General features: G+C 53.5%; 6 protein-coding genes across 6 annotated transcripts; 2 read left to right on the forward strand and 4 right to left on the reverse strand.

The window, feature by feature from the left end:
* Nucleotides 1-75: 75 nt before the first annotated feature.
* MFIFM68171_10551 (uncharacterized protein) lies at nucleotides 76-2,550 on the reverse strand (the record flags this gene model as incomplete). Its single annotated transcript, XM_071065970.1, has 8 exons — nucleotides 76-622; nucleotides 680-907; nucleotides 968-1,201; nucleotides 1,261-1,387; nucleotides 1,445-1,519; nucleotides 1,589-1,892; nucleotides 1,959-2,342; nucleotides 2,431-2,550. The coding sequence occupies 8 exons, from the start codon at nucleotides 2,548-2,550 to the stop codon at nucleotides 76-78; spliced, it is 2,019 nt and encodes a 672-aa protein (XP_070922071.1).
* Nucleotides 2,551-4,972: 2,422 nt separating this feature from the next.
* On the reverse strand, nucleotides 4,973-5,565 carry MFIFM68171_10552 (uncharacterized protein; the record flags this gene model as incomplete). The annotated part of the gene is made up of 2 exons (XM_071065971.1): nucleotides 4,973-5,342; nucleotides 5,555-5,565. 2 exons carry the CDS (start codon nucleotides 5,563-5,565, stop codon nucleotides 4,973-4,975), a joined length of 381 nt encoding a protein of 126 aa, XP_070922072.1.
* A 4,204-nt stretch (nucleotides 5,566-9,769) lies between these two features.
* Nucleotides 9,770-10,861, reverse strand: MFIFM68171_10553 (uncharacterized protein; the record flags this gene model as incomplete). Its single annotated transcript, XM_071065972.1, has 1 exon — nucleotides 9,770-10,861. One exon carries the CDS (start codon nucleotides 10,859-10,861, stop codon nucleotides 9,770-9,772), a length of 1,092 nt encoding a protein of 363 aa, XP_070922073.1.
* Nucleotides 10,862-12,363: 1,502 nt separating this feature from the next.
* On the forward strand, nucleotides 12,364-14,001 carry MFIFM68171_10554 (uncharacterized protein; the record flags this gene model as incomplete). The annotated part of the gene is made up of 2 exons (XM_071065973.1): nucleotides 12,364-12,513; nucleotides 12,586-14,001. 2 exons carry the CDS (start codon nucleotides 12,364-12,366, stop codon nucleotides 13,999-14,001), a joined length of 1,566 nt encoding a protein of 521 aa, XP_070922074.1.
* A 381-nt stretch (nucleotides 14,002-14,382) lies between these two features.
* Nucleotides 14,383-15,963, reverse strand: MFIFM68171_10555 (uncharacterized protein; the record flags this gene model as incomplete). Its single annotated transcript, XM_071065974.1, has 1 exon — nucleotides 14,383-15,963. One exon carries the CDS (start codon nucleotides 15,961-15,963, stop codon nucleotides 14,383-14,385), a length of 1,581 nt encoding a protein of 526 aa, XP_070922075.1.
* A 798-nt stretch (nucleotides 15,964-16,761) lies between these two features.
* On the forward strand, nucleotides 16,762-17,609 carry MFIFM68171_10556 (uncharacterized protein; the record flags this gene model as incomplete). The annotated part of the gene is made up of 3 exons (XM_071065975.1): nucleotides 16,762-16,941; nucleotides 17,011-17,110; nucleotides 17,200-17,609. The coding sequence occupies 3 exons, from the start codon at nucleotides 16,762-16,764 to the stop codon at nucleotides 17,607-17,609; spliced, it is 690 nt and encodes a 229-aa protein (XP_070922076.1).
* Nucleotides 17,610-17,711: the final 102 nt, after the last annotated feature.

Genomic DNA, 17,711 nt, shown 5'->3' on the forward strand with positions numbered 1-17,711 from the left:
CAAGTCTTTCAAATCAAATGGCTCGCGGCCACAAAAGGAATCTACTAGTACTGTCTAATATGCCCAGTCCTTCCCTCAAGCCTTCGCAGCAGACTCTTCAGACTCCGGTGCAGGGCGAACGGGTAACGTCGTAGTTCCCGGAGCGGCTTCAGTGGCTTGCGTGGCCTCAGCCGCCTGGGCTGCCTTCTTGAGCCGCTTCTTTTCCTTTTCCCTCTCTCTCGCCAGCTTCTTTGCCGCCGCCTTCTCCGCATCTAGTGCTTTTTGTTTCCGAAGCTCCTCGCCACCGAACGCATCTCGCCATTCGTCCGCCTTTGCTGCCGGGATAGTCGCAAACAGGAGCTCGGGCGTACCGATAGCGTGGCCCGGTTTGAGCGCATCAGCCTGCCAGGTATCCGGGATGCACACCGGGATCTCTTGGTCCTCCTTACTCGGTCCCTTGAACCCAAGTTGCCTGAGGATGGACTGGGCTTTCTCGGGCATGTACGGCGAGAGAATGTTGGCCAGAAGATGGACGTGATTGAGCCCAATGCCGACGACAGCACGGCAACGGGCGAGGTCTTCAGCCAGGAGTTGGTTGCTGAGCTTGTTATCTTGTAGGAGCTTATTGCCCAGCGCCGAGATGCTATTTTTATCCGTCAGTACAAAATGAAGACGCCCTACCCGAACAGCGAATGCATACCTGAGAACTGTGGCCAGCCCGGATCTCAGCTTAGTAGCCTTGACGTTTGCATTGTACTCCTGCAGAAGCTTGTTCACCTCCTCCTTGTGTTGCTGGAGGCCAGGGAATTTCGAGATATCGTGCTCGGGAACCACGCCTTCCATCTTGACCTGGCAGAACTTGATGACGCGCTGGCACAGATTGCCGAGGTTCTTGAGCAAATCGTTATTGTTGGCATCGATGAACTCCCTTCGGAAAAGTCAGCTCATCTGAGATTGGGGCAACGAATTTTGGTCTAGCCAGACTCACTCCCATTTGAATTCCGAGTCGCTGGTCTCAGGACGTCTCGACAGCAGGTAATATCTCCAGATATCTGCGTCGATTCCGGTATCCCGAGCGTTGTTGCCGAACACGCCGACGCCCTTGGATTTACTGAACTTGCCTCCCTCATAGTTCAGGTATTCTGTCGTCGACACGAGCTTGACCTTAGTCCAGTTCTCTCTCGAGCCGATCTGTGAGGCCGGCCAGATGATAGTATGGAATCTGCGTTGGCAGCTGTTAGAACTGGCATAGGTCTCAGAGGTCGCGAGAGAAATACGTACGGAACGTTATCTTTGCCCATGAACTGATAGAGAGACACATCCTCTGGGTTCTTCCACCACTTTTCCCAGTTTGAGCCGTCAGAGTTGCCGGCATCGGTGTACGTTTTAGTAATTGAAGGGTATCCGACTTGATAAGTCAGCATTGCTCTGGTCCGGTGGAAAGGAGAGACGCGGGAAGGCATACTGCAAGCATCAAACCAGACGTAGAAAACCTTGTTTGCATAATCTTCGTCGGACAGACCGTCGAGCCCGGTGGGAACTACGTAAAACATGGATTAATCAATCGGATGCCGTTTACCACGGGTCCAGGCGGAAGATATCAACGTACTTGGCACGCCCCATTTGAGATCTCGAGTGATGCCACGGGGCTTTAGACCCTGGTCTAGCCACGAGTGCGTGATAGAGACGCAGTTCGCGCTCCAGCCCTTCTCGGCCGAGGCAAGCCAAGCCTTGATTTCGTCTTGTAGGGCATCTAGACGGAGATAGAGATGCTTGGTCTGGCGCCTCTCCGGGGTTGTACCGTCAAGCTTGCAGCGGGGGTTAATGAGCCACCCGGTCGCCTTGGTCTCTTGGTTTCCGGACGCATCCCTGTCCGGCTCAAGCGGGTCGAGCAGGTTGCCACATGCGTCGCACTAGCAACATGTTAGTGGTCGGCGAGCCCGAGCGACGGCTGAAAAAATGGCCGAGAGATTCCGTACCTGGTCGCCGCGAGCACCAAGGTCGTGGCAGATGCTGCACTCGCCCTCGACGTAGCGGTCGGCCAAGAAGGATGAGTGGGTGGGGCAGTAGGCCTGCGTTGTCTCGCGCTGCTCGATGAAGCCGTTCTTCCAGAGGCGAACAAAGATGCCCTGCACGATGTCGGTGTGCTCGGGAGTGGGAGTGCGACCAAAGACGTCAAAGTCGATCCTGAACCAGTCGTATATGCTCTTGTGGATCGCGTGATACTTGGCGCACAATGTGGCAGGGTCCACCCCCTCCGAAAGAGCCTTTGTCTCGGTTGCGGTGCCGTACTCGTCGGAGCCGCAGACGTATATTGTTGGCAAATCCCTTGCCCGGCAAAACCGAGCGAACACGTCTGCGGACTACAGGCAACCTTGTTAGCAATTGCCGGTATGTGAGACCCCTGGAGACGAGCGAGCAGGGGTGAGGCGAGGGGTGAAATTGAATTACCAGAACACTGCCGATGATGTTGCCTAGGTGTGGTACGTTGTTTACGTAGGGTAAAGCGCTAGTGATCAAGATGTTCTCCTTGCCGGGCAAGGGAACTGTCGGTTTCCTCGGTGCGCCCATATTGGCTGTAAAACGTGTGTGCTGGTTGTGATAGAGGGTTGAGGGGTTCTTCGTTTGTCCGCACTTGCAGACTTCAGGTCCCTGGATAAGGCGTGAAAGGTGGGGGTGAGTCATGGACCAGAACATGGCTTGAGTCGGAGCAGGTAAGACCGGCTAAACTTCGGATTTCAGATTTCTGAGGGGCGAGTGTTTCAACGCACAACTCTACGCATTGACATTGCGGCGGGCGGCGAGCCACAAAACCTGCAAAATATTGGAGATTCTATTGTATAAAACTACCTAAAATGCCATACAAGTTTGAAGGCACTTACCAATTCTCAAAATACACTCGCTGACATAGGCATAGCCGTACATGCGACTGTAGGAAGAGACTCTCGATAGCTTCTATCATGTGTGGAGAACCTGTAGTTAAATTAATGCTTCTTTCTTTTCTTTTCTTTTCTTTTCTTTTCTTTTCTTTTCTTTTCTTTTCTTTTCTTTTTTTTTTTTTTTTTTTTTCCCCCTCAGAAACCACCGATGACAGGGTGGGCAAATTTGCTTGCTTCATATCGCTCGGGTTCTTACTCGGCCGTCTTGAAGTTTCATTCCGACCGGCGGCCGTGATCCGTACGGGTGTCATCTATAGACGTATCAAACTGAGCCTGCTGCCAAAATGGTTGAATATCAAACTTCAACAAGACGTATATGTCACTTATACTGCCATCGTAAGTGCACTGAGCCCAGGGTTCATGCGAGAACAAGAGGCGTTTCTTTATACGGCGGCTTGAATGACTCTCCCTCTACAGTCTCACCGCTTATCAGCCAGTGTACATAGACTTCTCCGAGAAGTCTGGAAGGTTCTAAAGGGTCAGGCGCTCAACGCAGTACCAGAAGCACCCTTCCTCCTCGAACTATGGCAACATAGTCGCCAACACGAGGTCGAGGCGACACAAGCCCACAGTAGCCTTGTTTAGTCACGCAGAACACCCGCTCCGCTGTCCGCCGTGGAAGTACGACATCTACGCATTATACTGACTATCTCGCTCTTCAACGCCCAGTATTACAACTCGCTTCTTTCTGCCGTGGACGCTCATATCGACATGGTTCATAACAAAGAGCAGCTGACCAAGAGCCGCTGCCGAACCCCCGTCAGGACCGGGAGGGTGCACCGCAAAGGCGTCGGCAGTAAGGGTTCTCTAGAAGACATCGATTGCGTCAATGTCGTTGTATTTATCGGACTCTCGGGCCATCTCCAAATGCTCCTCCAACCACGAGGCACACCGGTTGTCCTTGGTGGGATTGAGTGTTGATGTAAGGACGTCTTCACTGACGTAGTGAGTTGGGGAAAACAGTCCCCAGATGGCAGGGTCCCTCTGATCAGAGGCACACAGTTGCTAGGATGGTGCCCCGGGGGCTGGAACTTGCTGTGGGCCCATTTTTTCTTTCGCACCATAAGTAGAGCCGTACTGGCCATTGCTCCTTAGACAGATCAATCAATTCAGGACTCTCTTCACACTCGTCGCAAGCTCGATTGACGAGCTTTCTTTGCGTGCAAAGCGATCTCCCTCTGATCAGAGGGAGCTCTATCTGCACATGGTGTTTTGACCTTGTTTAGGCTCCAAGGACCTGATTTGTGGTGGTGTCGCCTGGCCTGTCTTGTCTATCTTGTCTGTCTGGCATTTGGCTGTCTTTGCCCTCCCCCTTGTTTTTGGTGGGTATGTGGGTGTAGATGTGTGTTTCTGTACCATTTCAGTAGGAGATCCGGTCAGCTAGAATTCCCAAAAGAGTGATCCGGTCTGCCGTGTTGTCAATTCGGACAGAGGGCTTCGTGCGTTCAGAAGCATGGTAGGATGCTTGCTCGCAACTACGGCGGATGAAGTCTGCTTTCACTGCTAGTTTCCAGTCTGGCGCCCAAGACGGTAGACCGGGCTCCTCTGGCTCGGATGAGATCGTCGCAAACCCACCAAGACCGCCGGATAGTGCCAAGAAGAACCGAGCTGCATCGATATATACCTAGGCAACCGTCTCGTCATCGCCGACTTTCAAGTCAAATCCTGAGAGGGACACGTCTATGGCGCGAAATACACCGTACAATGCGTAGACCTGGTCTCGTGGGTCGAAGCAGAGCATCATGTTCGTCAGGTGCATAAGGTCGATAATTGCAAGACGCTTGGATTTGAACCGTTCCTGGAACCAAGCCATCCTTCGGATCATTTACCACGAAGAATTTATGCCACTGTCAAAAGTCAGGACAACACAAAGTGCCAAGTCGTAGGACGTTGGCCAATTTCCTTTCCGAGATCAAGAGGCCGAGGTCATGGAGTTTCGTCCAGGCATTTCGTGGGACTACACATCATGAGCATATTGTGGTTGAGCACAGTCTCCTGGACGACTCAGAATCACCGGCTCCAAGGGGTATCCAACATGGACTGCAACAATTCAACTAGCGGATGCAGATGACGGTCGAGCGAGGAGGTATGTCCAATGCTGAGGAGGTCACACCGTCACACTGTTGTTCGTCCCTCTCTCTGCGGGCCTGACCCACAACGGGCTCCGAGGTCCTGCCCAGTTCCACCATCTTCTCAGCAAGTGCGATGGCAGACCAGGTATTACTATCGGTTTCGCCGATGTACGTAATCACTCGCTGTGCTTTGCTGTATATTGGATCCGTGAGCTGCACCTGCACGTTCCTCTCGGCAATGGCGCGCTGGTTAATACAGATGCCGTCCGCCCAGACAATTATCATCTTCGAAGTCGGTGTGGCTAATCGGATATCACGCAGCACGTTGAACAGCGGTTTTGTGATGGGGTGCCTGTTGTGGCCGTGGAAGATTTGGCCGTTTATGTTGATTGAACGTCGCGACATCGACCGTACCGATTTCTTCCCACCGGTAGGAGATGGCCTCGTATGGGGGAACGGAGTGAAGGTATACATTCTCCAGCATGCAATGGAGACTGCCTGAGCGGTCATCATCAGTTATCCAGGTGCAGAACGCGGATTTGGCCATCTTCCGGAGGCGGATACGTGAACTCCATCCCAGCCCGCACTGCAGATATGTATTAATTAGGCGTGAAATCGTGAAATATTGTGAGGGGGAACACGGGGTTATGGAGAAGTCTTGCGAGGAAAAAAAAGGAAAAAAAGGGGGGGAGGAGGGGGTTGGTTCTGTTTAAGTTTCTCAGATTTACCGAGGCAACCCACTTGCGATTGGCTGCGTAGTGCGGGAGATGTTTTCTGTCAGAGGGGTTGGCCCGTGCACGATCAGGGCCCATCCGGCTGGGGCATGCATCGCCATGAGTGGACGCCACAGGGAACCGTAGGAGTCTGAGAAAAACAACGGCAGCCCCTCTTGGCAGGCAAGACTACTCCATTTCCGACTGGAGGCTTGAGTTCTTGTTCCTTTGACGTACATGCACATCCGAAAGAACTTCCATTATCGAAATGGCGCGGGGGTTTTGGGTTGAAGCCTGGTAGCATTTGTTGAACCGAATGCACGGAGCCACTTCCCGATTTGGTTTTTGACTTCGTGGCAACCGAAGCGGCAGCGAAGGGTACATAGAGCACAGAAACATACATCGCGACCAAGTCCAGGTGGCGTCAAATGCATCTTATCCTGTATTAACTACAAGTGACGAGTTTCAGCTACGGTATGGGTCTTGACTAGATACATCCATCACGCGGCGGCCGGATCTATGCTCTGTTACTATATACAGGATTGCGGCGGTGGCTCCCTTCTCCAGTTTTACTTCGCAAAGAACAAAAGATGTTGATGCTGATGGATGCTTTGCTGGCTTGCTGGAAAACGTTGTTTCGTGTCATTGCTGATTCGAGGCAGTTCTGGAGTATGACGCGGACGTAGAGATGGGTGATGACGGATGGTCGCTCATGATTCTAACACGATGGTGCGCCAGGAGATGAGGATCAGTCTTTCGCTCGGACTCAAATGCGGTACGATAAGCTGTGTGTTGCGGTATCCCTTCCGTTATCGAATTGTGTGTTCCGATATCCTGCAGGCCCTGGTCGGTGGAAATGCAAGGAACGTGGAAGCGGAGGGAATGCTGTGAGGGACGAACGGAGGACTCAGTTGAACCGGTGGTATCTCATTTTGTCTTTCCTCCTCCGAGATGAGCTGATGAAGATGGAAGAATGCGGAGGTGAAGTTGACGAGGACGCCGTTGCGTGGATTCTAATGGTGCCCGCGTTAGCCGGAGACACTTGCGCACGAACTGAGTCGTACATACCTCTGAAGTGTACCCAGTAGTCCAAGTGATTGCTCCTTCTTGGCTTATCGGCGACCAACCCCGATAAGGAACACCCATCCACGATGGTGACGTGAGGAGCTTCGGATGGGATAAGGATACTGTACGAGAAAAGGAAAGAAACAGAAGAAACAAACAGGAAACAGGAAACAAACAGAAAACAAACAGAAAACAAAAGGGAAACAAAAAGGAAACAAAAAGGAAACAAAAAAGAAAAACAAACGAAAAGCAAACGAAAAGCAAACGAAAAGCAAACGAAAAGCAAACGAAAAGCAAACGAAAAGCAAACGAAAAACAAACGAAAAACAAACGAAAAACAAACGAAAAATAAAGGAAAAACAAGGAAAATAAAACATATTTTAAACGGCAAAGAGAGCAGCAGCCGACTCCGCCGGCTCTGCCGGCTCCGCCCACCCCCAGGCTCACCCGGCAACCGCACCCGCCCAGTTCGGGCCTGGCGGCAGGTACAAATCGCCAACGGCGATTGCACCTCTGGCGAGGTGCTCCCGCACCTCGTCCAGCTCGGTGTGCCCACACACCGTCCAGGCCGCCCGGCCCAAACCCCTCCACACTAGCGAGCCCAGCCTGCTCGCCCTACGGGACAGCCAGCCCACGGCCGTCCGGGCACCCCCCGCAACCCAGCCCAAAAACCCCCCAAGCCAGGCCAACCAGCAGGGGAAGGCTTCTGGCCGCAGCCGCCACCTCACCCGCCGCCGCACCGCCGCCACCCCGGCCGCCCCCACCAAAACCAAAAGCTTCCACACCCACCAGAAGATGGGCTTTAACTTATCGGCGACGGCCAAGCCGTCGCCGAGCGTGAGGGTTGCAATAGAGACTATGGCAGTGTTAGTTAGTTTCTGAAGGAAAGAAAGAAAGGAAAGATGGTGGAGAGGCAAGAAGGAAACGAGAGGGGGAAGAGGGAAAGAGAAGAAAATGAACAGGAAGATTCTTCAGAGCAGAGATAAATCGGTTGATGTCGGGATGCTAGAAATCGTCGGGCCCAAGAGGCCATGGGTAGTTTGGGGCGAGGGAGAGTGAGGCACTTACACGCAGGCATCTTTCCTCGTTGCTGAGGAAAAAGAGAAGATGAGAGAGGGAGAAACTGGGCTGGTGGCTCTGCTTTACTCATTCCCAACCCGTTCCCTCCTCCCCATCCGTCTCTCACTCGGAAGGAAGGAATGAAGGATTTCATCTTGCCTGACGGGTTCAGTTGCAAGGCAGTGACGACTTTAACGTCCTCATGAGGAAAGTTAGGCGTTGTGGACGTGTGGGTCTGAATCAACAGGCTCAGCCAAAACAGCGCTAAGAACAGCGGTGCTTCGCCCCATAGACCAGATTCCCGTCGGTGAACCACGTTCCTCAGGAGCCGTGTCAAGACATGGGAAGTGGTACTCGTGGTTTTTTGTGCCACATGCGTCGCTGCAAGCGCGTCATGGTGTATCACGGCGGTGACAAAATCTTCATGTACTGGATTAACCTGGCAGCCCGGTTCCTGCAGTCGACTTGGTCACCGTTTCTACATTGGATTCTGCACTGCTAGCCCTATGGCGTCAGGCCCCTCCCTGTCCCGGATGGTTATGTTCAGGCCTGTCAACCTCCAGCAGCCTACCAACGGTCTGCACGCGACGAGCGCTCGAGCTCCTCGGTGTGGTAGGGCGTCAACTCGCTTAAGACGGAACCGGTTGCCCGTCACCTGCAGCGGGGTGGCGGTATCAAGGTGGAAACTTAAGCAGTTATCTCACTCCTGAAGTCAACCGCTAGCAAGCACTCCAAGACCAGATCTAAGCATGTCATTCTTCGACGCAAAAACTATTGAGTGTAGGAGCCAGGCTGGTATCGGTATTGTGGACCCTGGGCAAATCTACAGGTTCCGGATTCTTCACCATCCAAAAACGGTTCTCATAAAAGACGTACTGTACATACATATTCAGGTCAGAACCTTTATGGAAACTGCAGGTAGACGCTTGGCGTAACGATCGTGTAGCCCTACTCGCTAATTAATATTATCTTTGCCATAGCCCATTTCGCATCTGGTGAAACCGAGGAACCCAACCTTTCGGAGCTCTAGCTTCGACGATACTCGTAAGGAAATGATGCGCAAGAAGGTGCCCCTAAGTCAAGGCAAATATCTCACAGGGCGGGCAACGCCAAAAAAAAAAAAAAAAAAAAAAAAAAAACACCAATGCTTGCGATTTCAGGTTCCACTTTGCTGGTACGTGTGTGGTAAATTGAATAATTGATAAAGAAAAGAAAGTACTTTTTCAACGTAGGACTCTACGTTGACGTAGCACTATCCATTATGCTCCATTTCAAATGACTAATTACAGGTTGCTCAGACGGACTTTGCTCTCTCGTGGTCAACCTAGGTACCCCTGACTTTCCGGGTTCGATCATGAGTTAATTGCCCTTGGCATGCGTGTATCTAATAGGCATGAGCAACTCTTGTCACACAAAGGTAAAAATGTAAGTAACTAATCCGTTAAGGCAAGTTCCCGGCCGAGCTAGGATCTCACCCAAGGTGAGTTTGGCAGGTAGAATACGCAGAGTAGGCACATATTATATATCCTATATAGAGAGGATGTCGCGCTGGAAATCGCACTTGTGAAGCTCGGCTCTCACCGCCGAGCTCAGCAACTCATCACGTGAGCTCGCCTAGACCATTTTCCTTTGTATTGAAGCCAGTCCTTCAGTCTCCTACTGCAGTAGATAGATCTACAGAGACTTTAACCTTTCCATGCACTTCCCACGCCCTCTGGTGAGCTCCTGTGCGCGTGACAGAGGAACATGTCAATGAAGGGAAAGAAGATAGCGGGAATCGACTTCTTTAATCTGAGCAATAAGTCAATCTCGTAAGTTTTCACACAAACTGAGCTGATTTGGTGTGCTACTGCGTCACTTTCTTAAATTCCGATCGCAAATGCAAGTCAGCTGGGCAAAAGCAAAGAGCGAACTCATTTGTTTCAGTATATTTCTCTTCTACTTATTGGAAATAAAGCTCAACCCACATTAACTTTGCTATTCCGAACTCAGAGATCCGTTTACGACGAGGAAAATCAATCATTAGCCCATATTGCCGGGCGAGATTCCTGGCCATGGAAATCATCGCGTCCCGCGTTTCCCGATCTTTGACATACTTCGGAATGAGTACATGCACATCCAGCGATAACTTGCGCAGCAGACGTTCAGTTCCTCGAGTAGGAACATCGGCAACAAGTTGTTGAAGCACGCCAGTATACCCTGTCCATCCGTGATGGTGTTCTTTGTGGTCGACCTGTGCGCGGTGGCTATCGTACTGGTGCAGAAGAATAGCCGCATCCTCGACGTCGAGGCCAAATTTGATCTCCTTCCCTATCAGCTTCCAAGCTTTGGAATCAGGGAGGGCCCCTTGCTTCCAACGGCGGGCTGTTGCAACGAGAAAGCTGCAGAATGTGTTGAAGTAGGGCCAGTCTTTCTCCAGAAACGCGCGGCCGGGGAACTCCTGTGCTGCTCTTAATGGGTATGCGGGGAAACCATAATCCACATGGAGCATGAGCTCTAGGACGAATGGGGCGGCTGCCTTGATTGAGCCCCGCGGAATCTCGGGGGCTTCGATGTCTGCCACCGGCATCACTTGCTGTTTCTCCTCGAGTGAATCACCTCCCATGCACTCCTGGTCGTAGAGTATCGCCACAACAGCTTGGAAGACGCGACGCTGGGTTGACGGCCACACGGGGTTCGAGTCAAGCAATTCATCCGCGTCTCGCATTCCTCCCCACCTGATGCCATCTTGCATCTTGCGCATTGCCTCGAGGAAATGCGGGTTTGGAGCTGTTTTCATCAAGGTAGCGTGTTCGAACCGCTCTGGTCGGACCCGTCGTGACCACAATATCGAAAGGTGTGTTCTATAATCGCAAGCGACTAAAATCGGCCGCCCCACCTTGGTGCTGCGCTCACGGTCGCCACAAATGCTCTTCCGATCAGCGGAGACTCTGCTAAGATATGCGTCGCTGGGAGTTCTGGGAGTGCTGGGAGTGCTGGTATCGGCGGCGAGGCGCTGTAAAGTCTCGTGCATGTCCTTCAGGGTTTCGGTCATGGCTGCGAGTGTCTCTGAGTCCCGAGTGCCGGCGTCCGCGCTACCGGTTGGCGAACCGCACAGAGGACAAGGTGGACTCTTGTTCGGCGAATCCATGCCAAACGAGCCCCAGGTAACTGTGTTGAAAACAATTTGGGTCGTGTTTCCGCCTGCGTTGTGCGTTGTATAGTGGCCGGTAATTATGGCGAGTGGATAGATATAGACGTAGGAAGAAAGCCTGAAAGGGAGATATTTTGGGGAGACCAGTTATGAAAAATATAGTAAGGTCTGAGCTGTAGAGGGTAATCTTTGTATTCTGGCAAGACGCAGTGCTCGAGATTGGAAGTTGTGGTGTGATGGAAAGTCGGGATTGCGGTCCATTCAATTGGGGGCATGGCTCTCTTCTACCTACGAGACAGGTTGGCTGATTTGCTCGACCTGACGTCAGTATTAAAGTAAGGTTGAGAGGATCTACGCACAAAGTCTGTTTCGCCAAGTCTGTTCGTTTCAAAGCTATGTATCTGATTTACGACGCCTGTGCTGGTCCCGTCACCCCACCTCAACCGTCTACGGTCGGAGTGGAGCTTGAACATGGCCGAGTTAGCAGTCCGAGGCTGTAACAATTAAACGCTCTTTGGGAGGCTTTGGCGGAGGGCTCGTGTGTGCAAAATGAAGCTTCTCCTTCTGACCGTGCTCATTGATACAGGCACTGTCCGATACCGCAGAACTCGTCATTGGAAGCTTACTTCAAAGCGATGTTAATCGCTAAGTGATATATAGAAGGTAAGGGTGTGTTGAAGAGAGCCCTATCTACCATGCCTGTAAACATTACGACTACTTTACTAGTAGTGCCTTACTGTAGACGGGAGTGGAAGACGCTTAGGATTTTCTTTCCTCTTTGTGAGCCTGAGTTCTTCTGTAATAGGTGAAGTAGTTCTTTACAGGGACTCGAGTTGCCTGCTGTTGTCCGGTACTATTGCCACCTAGCCATGCAATTGCTGTCATTACATGTAGTACATGTTGTTGTATGAAACTAAAGATCAGATTTATATAATTACACGTTCCATAAGATCCCAGATACCTGAGTAAGGTAATTATTATTCGAATTGCAGCGCAAGGGCAGCTGGTGTGTAATTAAACAACACCCCTCCCCGGCGGCCTTTCTTCTCCCACTGCCTCCACCTACTGGTAGGAATTTTTTTATATCAGCTTTCAGGTTCGGTACGTTCAAGCAGGGTAACCAAAACAACTGGCTGCGGAAACAAGACACAGGCCTCGCCCTGCTGCAGGAGCCGCTTATACCTTCTGCGAGTGTTTTTGGCGCATACCTGCAACTCGCACTAGTTGTCTCTCGTTTTCATCCGCGCGCAAGAATACTTACTTTATTTATTGATTTCCGGGATTCTTCTTCCCTCTGTAATTTGCTCCTCTTCCCAGCCTTGCCTCCAGCAAACGAAGCTCTCGGTCATCCATACTACTAGTAGTACTTCAGTTGCTTGGCTCTGTCTTTCTGGTCAATCGTCATGGAACTCCGCTCGCGGAAACGATTCCCAGACGAGGAGAAGCCGTTCACCAGAGTGCACGACTATTTCGACAATGGCGGCGGTATTTTCGTTCAGTGCAAACTGGGGGACGACGATTGGGAAGATGACACCCATCTGATTTTTGCCAAGGTAAGTCTCGCAATGTTGTGTCGTGTCGACCTTACCATTAGCATACTACGTAGTAGCTGACGCCAGGGATAGAATGGCCCCAACAGATTCGTGCTTGAAGTAGAAGAGGGAGTGCGGGCAGAGCTCCAGCTCTTGTGCAACGTAAACTTCCCGGTTCTATCCGTTCCGCCCGGCGACTCTGGACATGAACGAGCCGTCGACATTGCTGGCCAGCCCGTGGGGAAAGCGACCATCAAAACTTATTACGACCTGTTTTATCTGACCCCGAAAACTGGAGCACTCCGCGTCCTTGAAGGACCTGGCACTTGGACCATCGACTCAATTTTCGACTACGAGAAAAACATCCTTTGCTTGGCAGTTACGGGTCGCCACGAGGAGAAGTTGCTTTGGCACAAGCTTCTGAGATTACCCCTGTACATCCCCCGGCAGTCATATATCGAGCCATGGGGCGTTATTAGTGTGAACTGGGAAGAGATGGAGAGAGAAATACCGGGTGTTTGTGAGGCGCAGAAACCCTACGTCGCCGGCATCACCGGCATCAGCCGCGCGCCGAAACCATGGCGCTCGAAGAAGAAACCGTCAACCCCAGCTGAAGCTATCCAGGCTAGCAAGGATGTGGACTCGGAGGACGAGCCTTTGATCAAGCGTGGTGTTCCTGGGCCCAAGAAGCAGGCAGCTAGTTACCCAGGTCCCTCGAAGAAGAAATCACCAACTCCAGCTGGAGCCATCCGGGCTAGCAAGGATGTGGATTCGGAGGACGAGCCTTTGATCAGGCGTTGTTTTCCTAGGCCCAAGAAACAAGCAGCCAGTCACCCAGATCCCTCGGTATCAGGCAATGACGCGGATGACGAGTCATTTATCAGACGTCTTCATAACCGCAAGAGGCAGGCAGCCAGTCATTCGGGCCCCTCGGTACCGGGCAATGACTCGAACTCCGATGACAGGCCATTGATCAAACGGCATCCAAGCGCGCAGCTAAGTGGTACCGGCAAGAGCCCTTCCGACCCTCCAGAAGAGACCCGCCCCAGCCAAAGCCCGCCGCCGCGTCGTCCGGAAGTTGAGTCTGAACCAGCCACTACTACTGGCATAGTTGTCCGGCAAATAGCTAATCCTTCTCCCGAACCCGAGCCTGGCGAACCGCCTAACAACCCTGCGCCTACGCCAGAATCCCTATTCGAAACGAGAGATTACATCTCGTCCCCCACCACCTCTCCCTCGGACTCGTCATACGACTCATCTGAGCGCTATAATGGCACATGGAAAACGGTCCTACGCAGGTCCATCCGGATGGAGACCGCGTTCATTGACCCGACCCCTTTACCTCGGCACCCTCACGAGTGGTTGATGTCCCGTAGGCGGCCAGTTCTGCAGGTCGGAGAGAACGCCCTCGGGTCGTCACTGGTGGTTGCCATTCCGTTCAACCCTTACCGCGACCATGCGGTGGTGGAAATGCTTCGGATGGAAGCGGGGAGAGAATTGCGGGAATAATTCGAACGAATTGGGGAATGATGGATATCGGATCCTTGGGCTCGGAACTTTATTAGATGACCGGATAAGATGAGAGAACGGTTCATATGCCCCGAGAGAGTAGTGAGAGATAGATGGAAGGAGTACGAACGGATGGTGGGAGGATGGATGAAGAGGAACTGGACGTTTAACCTCTGGTTTGATAGCGCCTTGAGTTTGGTTCGTATTGCCTGGTTCTGAAGGGAATAAGATAGAAAGGGCATTGAGATTGTGTAAAGCGTTTGGGTATGGCCCGGACGATACCCTAATAAGGAGTTCATACCTGCCTACATCCAGTTTTGAGACGCCGAGCGCTGATGCATATCCAAACAAGCCCTCATCCCGCAAATGCTACCATACGCCCTAGTCACAAATGCCCACCTCAAAACTCGCACTCCACCTCAGACCCCCCATAATCGCGACGGCCACCGCAAGCCCAGCCAGCACGCTCGCCCCGCCATAGACGTACGCATGTTTTCTCTGCAGCGCCGCCATCTCGGCAACCCACGTTGACACAGTCGTCAAGCAGCCACAGAACCCATCCTGTATCCCGCCCTTCAGCACCTGGCACGCCACCAAGCCGCCCCGACCAGCCGGGCCGGCCGGCGAATGGCTCAGATCCCACGCCATCGCCAGCACCGCCGTCCCGAGAACGTTGACCACAAACGTCCCCAGGGGAAACCCCGCCGCCCTCCCGTTGAGCTTCAGCGAGACGAAAAACCGAAGCAGGCACCCAAGCGGCGCAAACACCAGCGCAAACGTCGCCGCGCCGCGCCAGGCACTCGGTCCCGGGTCCCGGTCGGGCGGCCAGACGGACATGACCACGGCGCCGAGCCAGCAGCCCCATCCGAGAAGGACGGCGGCGCGGTCCAGGATAGAGCGGGTGAGGCGGGGCGAGAGGGCGGGGATGATGGGCTGCAGGGCGATGGCGAAGTGGGCCCCTAGGAAGAGGGCTGCGAGGGAGAGGGAGAGCGTGGTTAGCGGGACCGAGACGAGGGCGAGGAAGGAGTAGCCGCCGTTTCGGGATCCGATGGCCGGTTCGCTGGTGCTGGTGGTGGTGGTGGTGGTGGTAGTGGGGAGGTCGTTGGAGAGGGCAAGGAACATATCGCGGATGAAGGCGGAGAAGGAGGTGAGGGAGCCGCAGAAGCCGGTTGCGAGGCCGATGTAGATGGGGATGGTTTTCTTGACGACGACGGTGGCGGCGGCGGCGGGGTTGTTTGCCGCGGACGAGTCGTCGGATCGACTGCCGCCGATTTCCTCGTCCGTCCGCTTTCTGTTTTGCTCTGGAGATGGGTGCTGCTGCTCGCAGAAGAGCATGCGATCCTCTGAGAGGAAGCCCATGATTAGACTGCCGGCGAAGTTTGGCCAGATGGAGGAGAAGATTATGGGTGTACCCGGGTATGTGGTCAGCGCCTGCAACCCCAGCCTGGCGAGTGTACCCAGGATGGAAAACAGGATCAGGTATGAGACGGTGTATAGCTGTGTCAGCAGCCGGGAGACATCAAACTTGGCCCCTTCTGGCTTCTCCCGCTCCGGCTGACTCTGCGCGGGGAGCTGCCTCTGAAGCCTCCGCTCCCGAGAATACTCCTGTTCCTGAGTCCTGACTTGCTCAAGAGTCCGAAAATAGCGGGCTGGCTGCTCGTCGGGGTTCTGCACCGGAGAGATGTCTATCGTCTCATCCAGATTGGAGTAAATGTCTGGAACATCATAGCCCGCATAAGAAGCAGACGATTTCCGGCGGGCACAGGAATGCTGCCGCGGACTCTGAAAAGGAAACGTCGAGACATGCCGCTGCGGACTGTTATCTGGCCCGCTCGGGGGTGTTAGAGGATCGCCGAAGGCGCGGGATGATTCGGGCGCATTGTGCTCCCTGGCCCTAGCTGACATCTCGGGATCATCTTCTTTAGTAACTGGCTTTGCTTCATCGCAGGTGGACCGCGCCATCGCGCGATTCGAGATCGCCTGGCGGGTTTATTCTCAGCCGACTCGGTTCGAGCACTATCCACTGGGCTCATCCTGACATCAAGGAGTGCACGGCGGATTGTTGAAGCATAACATTGCCCGGTTGCTGTCTAGTCCCAGGATTCTCATTCCGTCTCTGGAGTTCGTTGAACTCGGAAACTTGAAGTCGATGTGGATTTGACGGTGACGATAGAGGTACCTGGGTACATTCGGTGGATCCATTGAACCAGGCCCTTGTCGCCCTTGCGCTTTGTTCGCTTATCTTATCGTCCAGTGGGGTCTCGATATCTTAGCTCCAATGCCCCGCATCCGCACACCGGTCCATATGTCACGCGGCAGGTACGGCCACTCCGGGTTTGGCTCGCATACCAGGGGAGCACTTCCGTTGGGCCTCCCAGACTTCCATGGCAGACACCGCCGGGACTTGGCGATGGCCTGGATGGCCGTGTTCTCGGATAGCTCGCCTGGTGAGGACGAGCACCCGATTCGCTGGCTGCCCGCTGTCTCAGACAGCGGGAATGACATGAATCTATCCAGCTTATGGTACAGTACAAACACAAACACACCCTCTCCCTGTCAGCGAATCAAGCTCCTGCACGACCCTCTGCAGGAGGTGGTTTACGTACAGATAGATCGACGTATAAGAGGCCGGGGCAACCGTGCCTGACTGCCAGTCCGTTTTCATCGCATATCTTAGGCCAGACTCGTTGGCAAGCAAGCTTCGCTTTCTGTCCCTTAGATCGGTCCCATCGCATTCCAAGTCCCGGTTAAGTCGTCAAGATGTCGAACTTGCCTTCCAACGTCTTCGTCTCGCATCACCCATGCCTCCTCGCGAAGCTGAGCCAGCTGCGGTCACAAAGTACCCCGTCTAAGGATGTGAAGACACTGATACACGACATTGCGCTGATCGTGGGCTGCGAGGCACTGGGAAAGACTCTCACCTCCACTCCCGGCCCAACGGTTCGTCTGCTCCTCCCTCCGCCATCCGCACTAGAACCACCATTAACGCCCAACCTCTCTGCTTCGTAGGACAAAACACCCCTCGGCTACGAGTACCAAACCTCCGAAATCCAGCCATGCACCATCTCCCTCGTGCCCATCCTCCGCTCCGGCCTGGGCATGGTTGAAGGTAGGTACCGCAAACAAGCACATTTCTCCTGCTCTGGGCAAGACTCTCAAGATCGTACATCCCCGCTGACCCACCTGCCCAAAATCCAGCAATCCAAACCCTCCTTCCCTCTCCCGTGCCCGTCCACCACCTCGGCCTATTCCGCGAACCCACCACCCTCAGCCCGGTAGAGTATTACAACAACCTACCGAACCACGTCGCCGGTTCTGGGTCAGGTGGTTCCAACGCCTCCAGCCTGGCCATCGTCCTCGATCCCGTCATTGCTACGGGCGGGACCTGCGCGGCCGCCATCCAGACGCTGCGCGAGTGGGGCGCGGAACGCATCGTCGTGCTGGCCGTATTGGGTGCCTTGCCTGGCGTCAAGGCGGCCGCAGCCGAGTGGCCTGAGGGGGTCGAGATTTGGTTAGCCGGGCTCGACGATGAGCTGACGGATCGTGGGATGCTGAAGCCCGGTCTTGGGGATGTTGGAGACAGGCTTTTCCTGACTATCGGGAAGTAGATAGTATGCTTGGTAGGTATGAATGATAGGCAATGCTCGGAAAACGGAATTCATTTCTGGGGCATGTGATGCTGTGTTGTGATCTGGACAGTTCAAATGATT

This window comes from Madurella fahalii (assembly GCF_045866475.1).
Source record: "Madurella fahalii IFM 68171 DNA, scaffold_6, whole genome shotgun sequence".
Classification (NCBI taxonomy): domain Eukaryota; kingdom Fungi; phylum Ascomycota; class Sordariomycetes; order Sordariales; genus Madurella; species Madurella fahalii.